At 38.5% G+C, this 16,692-nt stretch overlaps 1 protein-coding gene across 1 annotated transcript in view; it reads left to right on the forward strand.

Annotated features, from left to right (window-relative positions):
* The window catches only part of efl1 (elongation factor like GTPase 1), a 39,868-nt gene extending 25,963 nt beyond the window's left edge, over positions 1–13,905 (forward strand). The window contains exons 19-23 of the mRNA XM_088333523.1: positions 1,639–1,765; positions 6,716–6,920; positions 8,284–8,795; positions 9,791–9,975; positions 11,603–13,905. Of these exons, the coding sequence (XP_088189649.1) occupies positions 1,639–1,765; positions 6,716–6,920; positions 8,284–8,795; positions 9,791–9,975; positions 11,603–11,791 (1,218 nt within the window). The 3' untranslated portion in view covers positions 11,792–13,905. The remainder of the gene's footprint in view (positions 1–1,638; positions 1,766–6,715; positions 6,921–8,283; positions 8,796–9,790; positions 9,976–11,602) is intronic.
* Positions 13,906–16,692: the final 2,787 nt, after the last annotated feature.

Below are 16,692 nucleotides of genomic sequence, written 5' to 3' on the forward strand. Positions count from 1 at the left end.
TTTTACAGTGAGGATAAAAGAAAACAAAGAAGATAAAGGTTATAATTTACACAATATTGACACAAAAAAGTGTGGACATGTAGGATGTTACATACAGTTTTGGGATCGTATTAGTGCAATATGCAGTAGTACAAAATAGGCAACATTGTGCAAAGTGAGCATAGGCATGAATACAATTTTACATCTGTATGAGGTAGTGTGTTTGCAAGAGTTTGTTTTTTGCGGCGTGTGTTAAGGGTGGTGATGGCTCTGGGGAAGAAAGTATTTCTGGAAAAAGGGAAAAAGGAGCAAAAAACACACACAAAGATTTTTGGACCATGGCCAACCCAAATGCGCTAACACCCAAACAAGTTAAGCAGCTCGGCACCCAAATTGTTTATGCTTTCGTGCCTCCAAATGAAACGGGACACAAGAAAGCGTTCAGGGTGACACAACACACTCTTCCCGACAGCTTTCACCGGTTTACCCCTGCCGCATCATGCGGGTGCCTTGCCCATCCCTTAGAAAGCGTCCAAACATCCCACTATCCTTTTACAACACCTCTCCACTCATTCCTATCACCAACAAGAGCTCTAGCTTCCACTAGATTTAGACTTCTATTCCAAATACCACCCTCCCATAACAAAAAGCTCAGTTTTACGAATGTTTCTGTGAAATCAGATTTTTTTAAATTATAAAAACATTAGATAATTTCAAAGAAGATTAATTCAATGTACTTTTAAGCATTTTCTTTCAGTACTTTTTTCAACATAAATAGTAATACAGATACTGCCCTTCTTACGAACGATAATTTGTAAGTTGAATTTGTCAGTTGTTTCAGTGCTATATTTTGTATGTTTAAGGTTTATATAAGTATGTTTAAGGCCTGTATAAGTAACCTGTATTGTTTTGTACTAAAAAAAAAAGCATTTCATAAAATAATATGCTCTATAACGTTACAAAGCAGGCTGAATGATAAAGCATAGTACTGAAAAACAAAGCTACACATTAGGCGTTGACATTGTGTGGTCTGTGAAGCCCCTTTGAGACTCCTTGTGATTAAGGGTTATACAAATAAACATGATTTGACTATATAGATAAAGATAAATAAACTTAAGTTGAACTTATTTTTGGATGACTTAGGTGACAATCCAACCATTTTCTCAACCGCATCAAGCTTTCTTATTCCACTTTCACTTAAGAAATGAATGGATGAGATATTATACAATCCAAGATCTTACCGCGCTGGAGATACAATATAGAATGTTTACACACAAACTAGGAAGAGGAAGCAGATTTCTTCTTCGGGGTGGATGCTGGGTGACCTCTCACAGCACCACACGGCAGAAAGAAGCACTTCAGTACTGTCCTTTACTCGGAAAAAGGTGCAAACAATACAAACTCTAACTCACAGCAATGTCCGGATATTTTTGGACATCCCCAAAAAAATGTTCGTATCTACCATTTTGCGTAAGTGGAATGTTTTTAAGTAGGGGAGTGTCTGTATTGCTTGTTTGAGGGCATAGAATTTTCATGGCAGGTTTTGCAAATGCAAATTTTGCATACATGATTGTTAGAATTGTAAGTAATGTATACTGACCGCATGAAGCGATTTTAAGATATTTTTTTTTTTCATACATATGTTTTCATGTATTTTAGGTTAAAGATGAAGTTTCACATGGTTGCTCTTCCGGAACCCTTAACATTGACAGAACGGGTTTGGTCACACTCACAACCTCAAATAAACTGGCCACTGTCAGTGTCCGCGCAATCCCCTTACCACCAGGTAAGAACTAAATGCACATAAATTATTTTGGACAGATTATTCAAATTACTGTGAGGACCTATTGTTTCTTCGTATTATTGCCATGAGGCTCTTTAACTCCACCCGGGGGAGTAAAAGCCCACATGAAACCCCACCCCGACATTTGCATATTACCCCTCTTTTTATTACAGTGAGTATTTTCCGTAGCACTATTCAAATACTCTATAGAAAAACGTTATATTGGGTATTTTTGTATTCCATATCTTTATTTTATTTTTCAACACAAGGATACTGCTGAAAGTGTGAATTTCCCTACGTGGATGAATAAAGTATCTATCACTCTATCTTTCTATCTCTCTATTGATCTATCTATTCCTATGCTGGAGGACTACAAGTCGCTCTGGAGTATAAGTGATTCGTGGAAAAAATGCATAATTAATAAGGAAAATCCGTATAAAAGGCGCACTGGAGTATAAGTCGCATTTTTGGGGCGAGATTTATTTGATAAAACCCAAAACCAAAAACATGCCTGTCATCTTGAATTTAAATTAAAAGAGAATAACGGGCTGAATACGTTTTTACATTTATACGAACGTTACATGATTGACATGCCTGTTAATGTCCGTCACGACGTAACATTCGGAGTTGTTAACATAACTCTAGTATAAATAACATGCCTACCAAACTATCATTTTCACTCTAAATCACTAAAACCACCTGCGATTACAGCTGCGACTTGCAGGTGGCGCTCCAAAGTATTAACTCAATGTGGCTGAATCGTTTTGCACACCCACTTTTTCGTTTTTTATTTGTTAGAAAAGTTTAAAATATCCAATAAAGTTTGTTCCACTTCATGATTGTGTCCCATCTATTGTTGATGCTTCACAAGAAATTACAGTTTTATATCTTGATGTTTGAAGTCTGAAATGTGGCAAAAGGTCACAAAGTTCAAGGGGGCCAAACAGTTTCGCAAGCCACTGTCTCAGGTCTTTTGCGGACTCCATCAGGTTTTCTACCAGAATGGTCCTGTATTTGGCTCCATCCATCTTCCCATCAATTCTAATCATCTTCCCTGTCCCTGCTGAAGAAAAGCAGGCCCAAACCATGATGCTGCCACCACCATGTTTGACTGAGGGGATGGTGTGTTGAGGGTGATGAGCTGTGCTGCTTTTACGCCAAACATAACGTCTCACATTGTTGCCAAAAAGTTCGATTTTGGTCTCATCTGACCAGAGCACCTTCTTGGTGTGTCTCCCAGGTGGCTTGTGGCAAACTTTGAACAAGACTTTTTATGGATATCTTTAAGAATTGGCTTCCTTCCTGCCACTCTTCCATAAAGGCCAGATTTGTGCAGTATACGACTGATTGTTGTCCTATGGACCGATTCTCCCACCTCAGCTGTAGACTTCTGCATTTCATCCAGAGTGATCATAAGCCTCTTGGCTGCATCTCTGATCAGTTTTCTCCTTGCATGAGCTGAAAGTTTTTGGGGATGGTCCGATCTCGGTAGATTTGCAGTGGTCTGATACTCCTTCCATTTCAATATTATTGCTTGCAGAGTGCTCCTTGGGATGTTCAAAGCTTGGGAAATCTTTTTGTATTCAAATCCAGCTTTAAACTTCTCCACAGCAGTATCTCGGACCTGCCTGGTGTGTTCCTTGTTCTCCATGATGCTCGCTGCTCTTTAAACAGACCTCTGAGACTATCACAGTGCAGGCACATTTATACAGAGACTTTATTACACACAGGTGGATTCCATTTATCACTGTATGTTATAAGTGGAAAATGTCATTTTTGTTGAATATTTAAACGAAATGAAACCCAAATTATTTTTCCTTTTTGTATAAATTTTACATATCGTGGATGAAATGGAAAGAAACAAATATGGGATAAAAATTCTAATCAGATTACAATATTTTTTTCTTGAGTTTTTATTTTGGGGGGAAAATTTTTGATGAAACACTACATTTTGCACATTCAGTGGAACTGGTAGAAAGTAGAAGGCTGCATGCTATAGTGAAGTGGTGAATCTTTGGTGGAATAATTTTCAATACTGGATTCAAACCTATTATCTACTGCTGATCAAAAACAGGTTCAACCTGTAAATTCTGGCTTGAAAAAAAACATTTGAACTTGATTTGGAAGACTTACACAGAAAGCCTATAGTTAAATTGTTTACATTATTTGTCTTAACATAAAATTGTAAATAAAATTTATTTGCAATATCTTCAAAATGGGTCATTTCCAGCCACTTCCTGTTGAAAACAGGCCATTTCTAGTTTGAAAGGAGCACTTCCTGTCTGAAAAGCACTTCTGGTTAAATACTTCCTTTTAAAATGTGTGCTTGGGGTTCACGTCTTATCCAAACAGGTCACTTCTGGTTTGAAATCTGGCATGTCCGGTTGAAAATGGGTCACTCCCAGTCACTTCCTGGTCATTTTAAATGGGCAAGTCAGATTTTTAACAACCTTTTCCTGTTAAAACACGCTCACTTCCTGTCACTTCTTGTTAAAAATGGTTTGGCTACTTCCTTGTTTGGCTAATAGCATATAAACACATTATATACAAAGCTACTTTTTGTTACTAATTAGCCTGCCCAGTTTTGTGTGCAATACAAAAATAACTGTTTATTATGTTGTTAGTATGCTATTACCAGTGTCTGAAATAATGTCTGCCTGGATCCCCGGGTCATGCATCTTTTACGTCGGGCGTACAACTTACAAAACGTCTCCGCCCTTTTTCAAGGGGGGAAAAAAAACCTTTTTTTTTTTCTTTTTTTTTTTGGGAATGGTAGCTAGTTACAAACGTTTGCTTTATTCCGAATCTTCGTTCGATTTGGAAATGTCGGTTCGTCCAGTAAATTGCATACTCTGCAGCCAATCAGAAGCCTGCATCGAATAACTTTATGCTTCCAGACTCTCCCGAGCGTTATAAGGTCGTGCATTTGCATATCATTTTCCAAAGTAGACGCATAGAGAACACAAGAAAAATGGAGAAGTGGTTAGGAATCAAGCCAAAACCTCAGCCCCAGAAGTAATATTCAGATAGATAGATACTTTATTCATCCCCGTAGGGAAATTCACCCTTTCAGCAGTCTACCCCGTTGTTTATTAACAGATTAACATGATGCCCTAGGGGTGCTTGTAGCGGAGTGGATGACGTCACACGCCAGTCCAAAAGTTCGACATCCCTGCGGCAGATGGAAAACTTTTCTTTGTGTCCAGGGATACACCACCTTGTGTTAGCAAGTCCGCCTCCTCTCCGATTCCCTCAGGCTTTCGTGTCTCTGTATAGTGACGCTGAAGCCGGATTGCTCCGGGTAGCTTCAAAAGAAACTAACAAAATGTATGACGCTACAAAACGTAAACGTACATTAAAAGCATTGTGGAAAGAGGAGTTCACGTGGCTTGTAGCAGACGACACAACGCAAACATTGCTTAAATGAAAATGAGTAAATACAGGTACTTACTGATGGCAGAGAGAAAACAGTGATGTCATATACATGCCATGTTATAAGTAGATTTATTATAAACTTAATTTTAAAGTGTTGTTCTGTTATATATTCTGATTATCAATCCTTAATACTTTACAACAATTGTTTTTTTTTTTGCTATTAGTCGTCTTATTGTGTTTCAAGTTGTGAAAAATGGGACAGGCAACTTTATGGCTGGGCAGACAACTCTGAAAAGTTGCCTGCCCAGCCAGGTGTCCGCTAACTTTTTGTCACGAGTTTCAGACACTGGTATTACCAGGGTAATTATTGGAAGTAGGGCTAACAGACTCTGTCAGCCACATAAAAAACAACTAGAAAATCACTGACCCAGCACTGGTGTCAGCTATTTTCAGAACGGGTTCGCGGGCACCTCAGCTGTCCTTAGTGGGTACAACGCTGGAAACCCCTGCATTAGAGACCTAATCTTAAAAAAATGGCTGATTCCGTTTTTATTTTTACAACTCGGAAATTTGTGCATTTTCTTTAGATAGATAGATAGATTCTTTATTCATGCCCGCAGGGAAATTCACAATAAACACAGTTGTTGCAGCAACACACTCTTGGTCAGGAAATCAGTTTGGATTTTTCCAACATGCATGGTATATCATGGTACACACATGGATTTTAAATTAAAACTGAATATTTTATTGTGAATTGTGCGATTTGACTATGCTGCTTCCTACTGACCTAAGGAAATACCTAATTGATTCAGTTTTTGTTTTTGTTTTTTTAATCAACACATGACGAGATAGAGGGCAGCACTGCGGCGCAGTGGTTAGCGCGTGTGCGGTACAGTTCTGAGGTCGAGATTGAACCTTCCTGTGTGGAGTTTGCATGTTCTCCCTGTGCTTGTTTGGGTTTCCTCCAGGGCACTCCGGTTTCCTCCCACATTCCAAAAACATGCATGTCAGGTTAATTGGCCGGTCCGAATTGTCCCAAGTGAGTTGTCTCTCTGTGTGCCCTGCGATCGGCTGGCAACCAGTTCAGAGTGTCCCCTGCCTACTGCCCGAAGACTGCTGGGATGGGCTCCAGCACCCCCGTGACCCTACTGAGGATAAGCGGTGCAGATAATGGATGGATAGATGGATGACAAGATTGTTTCTCTAATACTCAGGGTACAAGAACCCTTAACTCTACTCATGCTCTAGCTCAGTGTTTTTCAACCTCAGTAATTAACTGTCACACTGTGCCTTGGAAAATTATCCAATTTGTGTGCCTGTGCAGTCTATCGAAAGCTATCTTTCATTTGGATTTTCTCTTCCCCGTCAATGCATCGACTGCTGGTGGTCCGCAGGATTGTTTTTCAATGAAAGAAGATTCAAAGCCATTGAGTAATTAAAGCATGTTATCATGATTAGCGGTGCTAAGATGTATGAATGGTAAATGGACTGCACTTTACCTACTCACACACCGATAGCCAGAGGCAGCCATGCAAAATCTACCTGCGGCTCGTATAATTTGTTTATCATGTTTTTCAGAGGTGACTTGTCTTCTTGAGAAAAATTCAGAACTTATTCGAACTCTAGAAGAAATTACTACATCCCTAAGAGAGCGAAGGACCCTGGATGTTTGTCCTCGGACCTTGGAAGCCATTGCTGACTTGAAGGCCCAAATGGAGAGCATTCTCAAAGGAAGAAAGTGGGGAGATGCTGTGGAGAATATCTGGGCTTTTGGACCTCGCAGGTATGTCATTTCAACTTTAATTCGACCTTTGAGATAAAGTAACTGAAGTCCTATTTTGTGCCAAGCCAGTACACACACTCCTACTGATATCTCATATACCGTAAATTCCGGACTATAAGCCGCTACTTTTTTCCCAAACTTTCAACCCTGCGGCTAATTCAGTGATGCGGCCAATTTATGTCATTTTTCTAACGGCCGCCAGCGGCGCTCGAGTAAAAAAGGTAAGATTTAGACTGGTGGAATATATGCGCCGAGGAAGACTGCAACTTCTTGGCTTGTGCATAAATTCAATTAGCGTAAACATACCCTCATCATGCAAAAAGAAAGGCACATAACGCAGCACATAAGGAAGATGAGGACGGTTTACCGTGATTTTTACAAGTACGGTATGTTTTTTTTTTTTACCAGACCCGTTTACTGTGTTGCGAGCGTGTTACTAGCGTGTTTTGGAATAAGGGAGCGTGGGACGACGTCTATATGACAAAGTTTCTTTCCGACACTGAGGAAGACGACTTTGATGGCTTCAGTTCTAACGAGGAAGATGAGGACGGTTTACTGTGATTTTTACAAGTACGGTATGTTTTTTTACCAGACCCGTTTACTGTGTTGCGAGCGTGTTGCTACCATTAACTGCCCTGTCACAGGCACCGTTTGGGATGAAAGTTATATTATTATTATTAAAGCTTTGAAACTCTCTCGGTGTACCATCTTTCTTTGTAAATATGTGTAACCATGTATAATATGTATTTACAACTGTATATTTTTGTAATGTATTTATTTGTATTTATTTTAGATACTTATTCTGATATGTTTTGCACGGGTGAATAAAAAAAGAAGGGGTGTAACAAACGCGGGGTGACGGGAAGTGGGGTAAAGGTGAAACCTGTTTGTGGACGCGGCGGACAATAGTGGATATATATTTTTCCCACCCTCACCTTTGGAAATATACACTTTTTTCCTCGGATTACTTTCAACGAGACCCGCGGTCTGCATCAAACCTTAAGTACCGGTATCATTTTCCGTTCATTTTGACAGCTGTAATTTTTGGACTGTGTACTTTAATGAAGGACATTCAGTTTAAATCACGGGACTTAAAGTCAGGTTTGGGTTAATTTTGTGTTTGTGTTACATTTTTTAATGTGGGCGCATGCGGCTTATATACAGGTGCTGATTGTGTAAGTACAAAATCGGTTTTCCTCTTAAAATGTGGTGGGTGCTGCTTATAATCAGGTGCGCTCTATATTCTGGAATTTACGGTAAGTTGTTTTTGTCTTTCCAAATGTCTCATTTAAGAAAGCCTAATTGGATGACATGCATAACAAAAATTTGGTGTGAACGTTTTTTTTTTGCGTTTTCCCCAAAGGTGTGGACCGAACATCCTTCTCAACAATTTGAAGGGTTATCAGCGGCAGTCACTGTGGCAATGTTTATGTCGAGGAGACCAAGCTCAGAAAGACGGAACTCAGACCAAAGTGATACGAGAGTTCGACAACAGCATCGTCAGTGGCTTCCAGTTAGCTACCCTAGCAGGACCGATGTGTGAAGAACCCCTGATGGGAGTCTGCTTCTCTATCGAAAGATGGGATGTGCAGACGTCAAACTCCCCAGGGCAAAATAATTCCACTGTACGAGACGCTTCCGAACCTAACACATCACCGGAAAGGGAAAGCACCGATGTATTGGAAGGTACTCCCACTGAGACAAGTCAAGCTCTGCACTCCCAAGAAGCTACCTCTATGGACTACTCTGGTCCTATCTCAGGACAGCTTATTGCTGCCATGAAGGAGGCCTGTCGCCATGCGTTCCAGGCTCAGCCCCAGAGACTCATGGCTGCGATGTATACCTGTGAAATCATGGCCACTGCAGACGTTCTGGGTAAGAAACATGTACATTTACAGTCCTGACAGTCCTGTTTTGAGAGTCCCCCTAAAGCATCACCAAAAACTGTTGCTTCAAATAAACCCCATATGGGTTGAATTTCATCCAAGTTATAAGGAAATAAAGGACTAACTACTAAGTTGGTCAATTCCGCCCAGAAACATGGGTTATTCAATTATGATCCATGGCTGATAACTAAATTGATCTAGAAAATTAGTATGAGAGTGTGATTGTGCCGACTGTGTTGTATGGTGCAGAGACTTGGAGCCTGAACGCAGATTTGAGAAGGAAATTAAATGTTTTTTAGATGAAGTGTTTGAGGAGCATGTTAGGAGTGACAAAATGGGATAGATTGAAAAATGAAATTGTGAGAGACAGAACTGGAGTAGTCGTGGAACTGAGCAAGTGTGTGGATAAGAGAGTACTCCGTTGGTTTGGACACATGGAGAGGATGGATGAGGAGCGAATGTTGAAGAGGATCTACAGAGCAGAAGTCAATGGAAGGAGACCAAGAGGAAGGCCGCGATCGACGTGGATGGATGGTGTTATGAGTGCACTGCAGGAAAGAGGTCTAAATCTAGGAATGAGTGGAGAGTTGTTGTGAAAGCATAGTGGGATGTTTGGACACATTCTAAGGGATGGGCAGGGCACCAGTATGATGCGGCAGGGGTAAACCAGTGAAAGCTGTCGGCCCCTGCTGTTGAACAAAAGTGTTGTGTCACCCTGACCCGAGTGACATGGCCGCTTTCCAGTGTCCCGTTCCATTTGGAGGAACGAAAGCATGACCAATTTGGGTGCAGAGGTGCCTAACTTGTTTGGGCATTTGGGTTGGCCATGGTTTGTGTGTGTTTTTTTGCTATTTTTTCCCTTATTATTTTCTTTGTTATTGTATGTGTTTGTCTTGCTGTCGGTCACCCCTCTTGAGGGATATGACCAAGGTAGATAGATAGACACCATAAATTTTTGGTAAGCCTGTGTATTCCATCTTGCAGGCCGAGTATACGGTGTGCTTGGGAAGCGAGAAGGCCGCATCCTACAGGAAGAGATGAAGGAAGGAACGGAAATATTTCTCATCAAGGCTGTCCTCCCTGTCGCTGAAAGTTTTGGTTTTGCAAACGAAATCCGCAAGAGGACAAGTGGCCTAGCTAGTCCACAGATGGTCTTCAGTCACTGGGAGGTAATCGGCCTAGATGAGTTGTTACAAGAATCATGTAAAACCTCTAAATATATATGGATTTAAATTGGTAAGAAAATGTGTTTAAAGAGAAAATTATTAACCTACCCTCTTAAAATCATCTTAGGTGTCCTTAAAAAGTTTACCATTGAGTATTTTCTCTATTACTGTAGGTATATGGTAATAAGAGTTCAAAGAGTGTTTTATTTTTCCACTGCACCTATCTGCACACACACACATAAACACAGAGATCCCTTGGTTATCGCAGGTATCCCTCAGTTTTTGCGATTAAAGAAAATCTGCAGTCGTTTCGCACCTTTTGTTTATTTTTGAACACGCCTTCATTAAAGCATACTTGCCAATTTACTGGCTGAGAGCAAGACGAATAGAGAACGGTTATATTTTAAAGGTAAACAGTAGGCAGAGAGAGTAATAGTTAAGGTGACAGGACACAAAATCGTCTTGACGAGATGCAGAAGGAACGCAGAGCATGTGTCCGGTCACATTACAGTATGAAAGACTATAAGATGAATTGGCTAATCGGCATCAGAGATCTTAAGTCAAGGGGGCCTGGGCAACTAGCTTGAATCTTGACTGTCGGAAATGTTCCTCGGTGGCGCGGGAAGCATCCGTTCTTTAAACGGAGTATATGTTTCTAGCAAAGGAGTGAAACGGTGATGGCCAAAATGCTATGTAGCGAGGAGTCTCATTGTCTCTCTCTGTCACGGTCTCTGTTTGTTTTTGTCTCTGTCTCTCTCTGTCTTTCTCAGACTCTCTCGGTCTCTGTCTCTCTCTCTCTCTCGGTCTCTATCGGTCTCTCTCTGTCTCCCTCGGTGTCTCTCTCCATCTCTCTCTGTTTCTCTCTCGGTCTTTCTCTTGGTCTCTCTCTCTCTTTCTCTCTCTCTCGGTCTGTCTCTTGGTCTCTCTCTGTCTCTCTATCAGTCTTTCTCTTGGTCTCTCTCTCTCTCTCTCTCTCTCTTTCTTGGTCTGTCTCTCTCTCTCTGTCTCTCTCTTGGTCTCCCTCTGTCTCTCTCTCTCTATCGGTCTTTGTCTCGGTCTCGCTCTCTCGTTCTCTCTCTTTCTTTCTCTGTCTCTCTGTCTCTGTCCATCTCTGTCCCTCTCTTGGTCTGTCTCTCTCTCTCTCTCTCTCTCTGTCCCTGTCTCTCTCTCTCTGTCTCTCGCTCTCTCTCTCTGTCTCTCGCTCTCTCTCTATATATGTACATACAAAGTCCTCATTGGTGCCCCGACGACCCACGCAGTTGAGGGATCCGTGAACCATGATATAAATATATATTTGTAATATATATGTATATATTTAAGTGAAGAGAAATACCTGGTAAAATAATAATTGTTTTCCCAGTTAGGTGAGATTTTTTTGTTTGTTTTTGTTTTGTTTTTTTGCATTGCTTTAAAAGAATACATACAAACAAGTACATTTAGGATTAGTTTTTATAATTTTGTAGTGACGCCTCAGAATTTTTAATTCCAGGTGAACGATTTATGTTCTCCAATTTACTTTATTATTCAGGGGGCCGGGTGAGACCGATACCTTTGATGTCATTTCTATTCTATGTTGCTCACGTGATTATCACTCATCCATTTTTCGACTCAATCTGCCCTTCATTCTCAGGTGATCAGCAGCGATCCATACTGGGTTCCGACCACAGAGGAGGAGTACCTTCATTTTGGAGAAAAGGCCGACTCCGCCAACCAGGCCCTCAAATATATGAATGCCGTTCGCCGCCGAAAGGGTCTCTATGTGGAAGAAAAGATAGTTGAACATGCCGAAAAACAACGAACCTTAGGCAAAAACAAATGAACTATTCCATAGTCATAAAAAGCACCAATCATGTTTGACTCCTCCTGAATCAAGGAAACTGATATTATTACGGAACATTAAGAGTATTTGCTTTTTTTAAAGAATGGCAATGACTGTCTTCCACCCCTAAGGGTCGACATTGGAAGTGTCCTTGGGAATGACACTAAATAACAATATCCCCCCTATTAAGGTTCTGCAGTAGGCACCTCATTATTGTTTGGAAGCATTGCTTCCCATTTGCTATTTTGCCTTGTTTGTTTTACTAACTAGACTGATTATAATTTTTTAAACAAGACTTAGTGTAAATCCTGAAAGTTAAACAATGCTGATGAATTTTTGCTGGTCACTTAAAGGACAGTGTGTCATTTTTAGCGCCTCCTAGGTGTACATAAAACTCTGATTTGAATACTAGGCAAAACGATTATAGTTGGTTGGATCCCTTAACCACTATAGTTGTAGGGGCACCATTTCTATGGTGTGTCTTGGGCAAGTACAGCCTGGTGGCGCCCATGAGGTCAAGAAAATGTTATTTTACATCAGGGAATCTCCATTAGAATGATTGCCACTGTGTTTGTCTGGCATCTTGCTGCTTTTGGCACTGGTTTTCATTCACATTAGCAGTGTCTGAAATAATGTCTGCCCGGACGCCCGGGGCATGCATCTTTTACGTCGACCGTACAACTTACAAAACGTCTCCGCCCGAGTGGCCGACAACTTTTTCAAAAAAGAAAAAAAGAAAGATTTTTTTTTTCTAATCCAACGTTTGCTTTGTGCTGATTTTGAAATCTTCGTTCGGTTTGGAAATTTCGGTTCGTTTGGCAATTTGCATACTCTGCAGCCAATCAGAAGCCTGCATCGAATAACTTCGTGCTTCCGGGCTTACCCGAGCGTTATAAGGTCGTGCATTTACATATCATTTTCCAAAGTATAGACGCACAGAGAACACAAAAAAAATAAAAAAAGTGGTTAGGAATCGAGCAAAAACCTCAGCCCCAGACGAAATATTCAAAAGAAGCTAACAAAATTAATGGCGCTACAAAACGCAAACGTACATTAAAAGCATCGTGGAAAGAGGAGTTCACGTGACTTGTAGCAGACGACGCAACGTAAACATTGCATGAACGAAGATGAGTAAATACAGGTACATACGGATGGCAGATGGAAAACATGCAATGAATGTTATAAGTAGATTTATAATCAACTTAATTTTAAAGTGTTGTTCTGTTATATATTGATTATCAATCCTTAATACTTTGTAACAATGTTTTTTTTTTTTTTCTTTTGCGATTAGTCGTTGTCTGCCCTGGTGTCCGGCAACTTTTTGTCCTGAGTTTCAGACACTGACATTAGGCAGGATTTCTTTAACAAACTATACTTGAGCTTTTCGAGACAATAATGTGTGTAAACGCTGAGAGTAAACAATGCTATTGAATTTTTGCTGATGGCTTAAGGGAGAGTGTAATATTTTAGTCTTAGGGGTACAAAAAAAACCTTAAATTAGTAAAAAAAAATGTGATTTTAATACTAGGCAAACATACATGAAAGTATCATTCCAATGTTCATTTTTATGAAAAAAAAAAAAAATCAGGTCGAGAAAATTGTTTCGCTTCTTCTTTGGGGCGGCAGTAGCTCAGGAGGTAGAGCGCTCGTCTTGGGATCAAGGGATCCCAGTTCGAATCCCGGCTCGTCCGTGTTACATGTCGAAGTGTCCTTGGGTAAGACACTGAACCCCTAATACCCCCAATAAGCAGGGGTAATGTGGAGCACAATGTAAAGCGCTTTGGGAAGTCATTGACTTGAAAAGCGCTATATAAATGCAGATCATTTCATTTCATAGTGGAATCCCTACGAGTGGTTGCCGCCTTGTTTTCTGGCTTTTTATTTCCTGGTTTTCAACAGTTAAACATTACACACTGGGACTTTAAGAACGCTTGAGAAGAGTCCGAGAAGAAAGGTTAACTAAATTGTGTCAAAATAAAGTGATGAGCATTGTGAATGACGTCTTGAAGGGTCGTCTCCCATTTGAGATTTTGGCTTGTATTGGTTTTAGAAACCAGACTTGTGATTTTTAAAACAAATGTGAGTAAATGCTGAGAGTGAACAATGCTTTTGAATTTTTGCTGATTTCTTTAGAATGCATGAGAAGCGGATTAGAAAATGATTTGTTTTTAAACTAAAAGTTGTGTTAAAATAATGAGCATTATAAAAACTTACTGATAAAAGTGTGTGCGTGTCATTAATCTCAAGGTGTGCAAATTTAGTGCTAAAAAACAGGGACCAAATATTTTATCTTGCTCTCGTTCCGAAAAATAAAAAAATATAGAAATACTAATACAGTAATTATATAATACAGAAATACTACCACAGAAATAATAGAAAATACTCCTATGAAAATACTACATATAGTATTTTTTTAGTACTTCAGAAGAAATCTTTAACAGTAAATCTACAATACAAAAATACTCGAGAAAATATCACTACAAAAATACAATTACAGATATATTACAAAAATACTACTGACTAAATTCAACAAAAATAAAACTAAAGTAATATTACATAAATACTGAAGAATACTCCTATGGAATTACCTCATAAATACTTCGACAAAAATATTACAATATTAAAACTATATAACATAAATACTACAGAAATTCTAATATGGAAATACTTGAAAAGAAAGATAGATACTACAGAAATACTACTGTGGAAATACTACGAACAAAATTTTACAAAAATACTACAGAATACTATAGAATTACTTCATAAATACCTCTGCAAAAATACTACAATATTAAAACTACAGTAATACAAAAATATTACTTCAGAAGTATAACAAAATACTACAGGTATACGACAGAAATTCTAATATGGAAATACTTTAAAATAAACTACATAGATACTACAGAAATATTACTGTGGAAATACGACAAAATACTGCTGCAGACAAACTACAAAAGTACTAACAAAATTCTACAAAAATAAAACCAGAGTAGTTTTACATACATACTACAGAATACGCCTATGGAATTACTTTATAAATACTTCTGCAAAAATAATACAATATTAACACTACAGTAGTGTAATACAAAAAGACTACTACAGAAATAGAACAAAATACTACAGAAATTCTCATATGGAAATACTACATAAACTACAGAAATACTAGTGTGGAAATACTACAAAAATACGACTAATAAAATTCTACAAAATAAAACTACAGTAATTTTACAGAAATACTACAGAATACTCCTATTGAATTACTTAGTAAATACCTCTGCAAAAATAATACAATATTAACACTACAGTAGTGTAATACAAAAAGACTACTACAGAAATAGAACAAAATACTACAGAAATTGTCATATGGAAATACTACATAAACTACAGAAATATTACAGAAATACTAGTGTGGAAATACTACAAAAACACGACTAACAAAATTCTACAAAAATAAAACTACAGTAATTTTACAGAAATACTACAGAATACTCCTATTGAATTACTTTGTAAATACCTGTGCAAAAATACAATATTAACACTAAAGTTATATTTCTGGAGTAGTATTTTTGTTTTATAAAACAAATGTGAGTAAAACAAAAATACTACAGATGTGCTACAGAAATTCTAATATGGAAATACCTTAAAAGAAAGTCCATAGATACTAAAGAAATATTACAGAACTACTACTGTGGAAATACTACAAAAATACAACAAAATTCATCGAAAATAAAACTACAGTAATTTTACATAAATACTACAGAATACTCCTATGGAATTACTTCATAAATACTTCTGCAAAAATACTACAATATTAACACTAAAATATAAGTACAAAATATTACTACAGAAATATAACAAAATACTACAGAAATTCTTATATGGAAATACTTTAAAAGAAACTACAGAAATATTACAAAATACAACTGCAGAAATACTAATAAACTACAGTAATGTTTTGAAAACTATTCCTGCAGAAATACTACAATAAAACTACGGATATATTCTAAAAAAAAATGAAAAATATAGCTACTGTTTACTACAAACCTAACAGTGCTTAAAACAGGGACTTAATATATAATGTTTTCATTCTGAGCGTTTCAAAACATATTTGATGAAACTAATCTATTTCAAAACAAATTTAAACATTACAGGTGGATGTCTGCATGAATATACACATATACAATCATAAATGAAAAAAACTTGGATCGGTGTCCAGGATCAGCCCCTGTGGCCACATTTTTTAAACCAAATGCGGCCCCTGACTCCAAGTAATTGCCCACCCCTCGTATAGAGGGCCATGAACCAGGTTCCCTAAAGAAAGGTGAATAATCCAACTTCTTGGCTAAGGTCTACTATTGTGAACTCAGTTGCAACACTAGAATCCTTAATCTGTCACTCAATCTGGCAAAGATAATATATTATTCAACCAGGATCCATTTCTCTTATTGGGTTACTACAACACATCTTATATAGCATACCTAGTTTCTATTGTGTTTAGTTTTAACCTGCTACAAACACTGAAACGTCATTCCGGACTTTTTTTTTTCAATAACACACTACTAGTTATCTGTATTCCTTCAAATTTTGTAGAAAAAATGGCAACCCCCGCCACTCTGGGTCAGGGGCCCCCCAGGCAAACGGGTAAGCAAAGGCTTTTTCCTCTTGGAGCAGGAAATGGCCGACTGCAATTATAACTCAAGTCTTTTGTCTCGTAAAGGAAACCACTCCTGATAGCGCAGTCGACACGTTTCCTCTTGAAGACCAAAAGTTTGACTTGGAAAACCTGGGACATGAGCAGTATGGCTGAGATGCTAAAAACAAACAGAAGAAGAAACCATAACTGACGAACAAATAGGAAAACTGGTGACTACATTGCAATAGCAAAAGAGTTAAAGATAAAT

Source organism: Urocampus carinirostris, chromosome 4 (genome assembly GCF_059441175.1).
Source record: "Urocampus carinirostris isolate Australia breed hairy pipefish chromosome 4, RoL_Ucar_1.0, whole genome shotgun sequence".
Lineage (NCBI taxonomy): Eukaryota > Metazoa > Chordata > Actinopteri > Syngnathiformes > Syngnathidae > Urocampus > Urocampus carinirostris.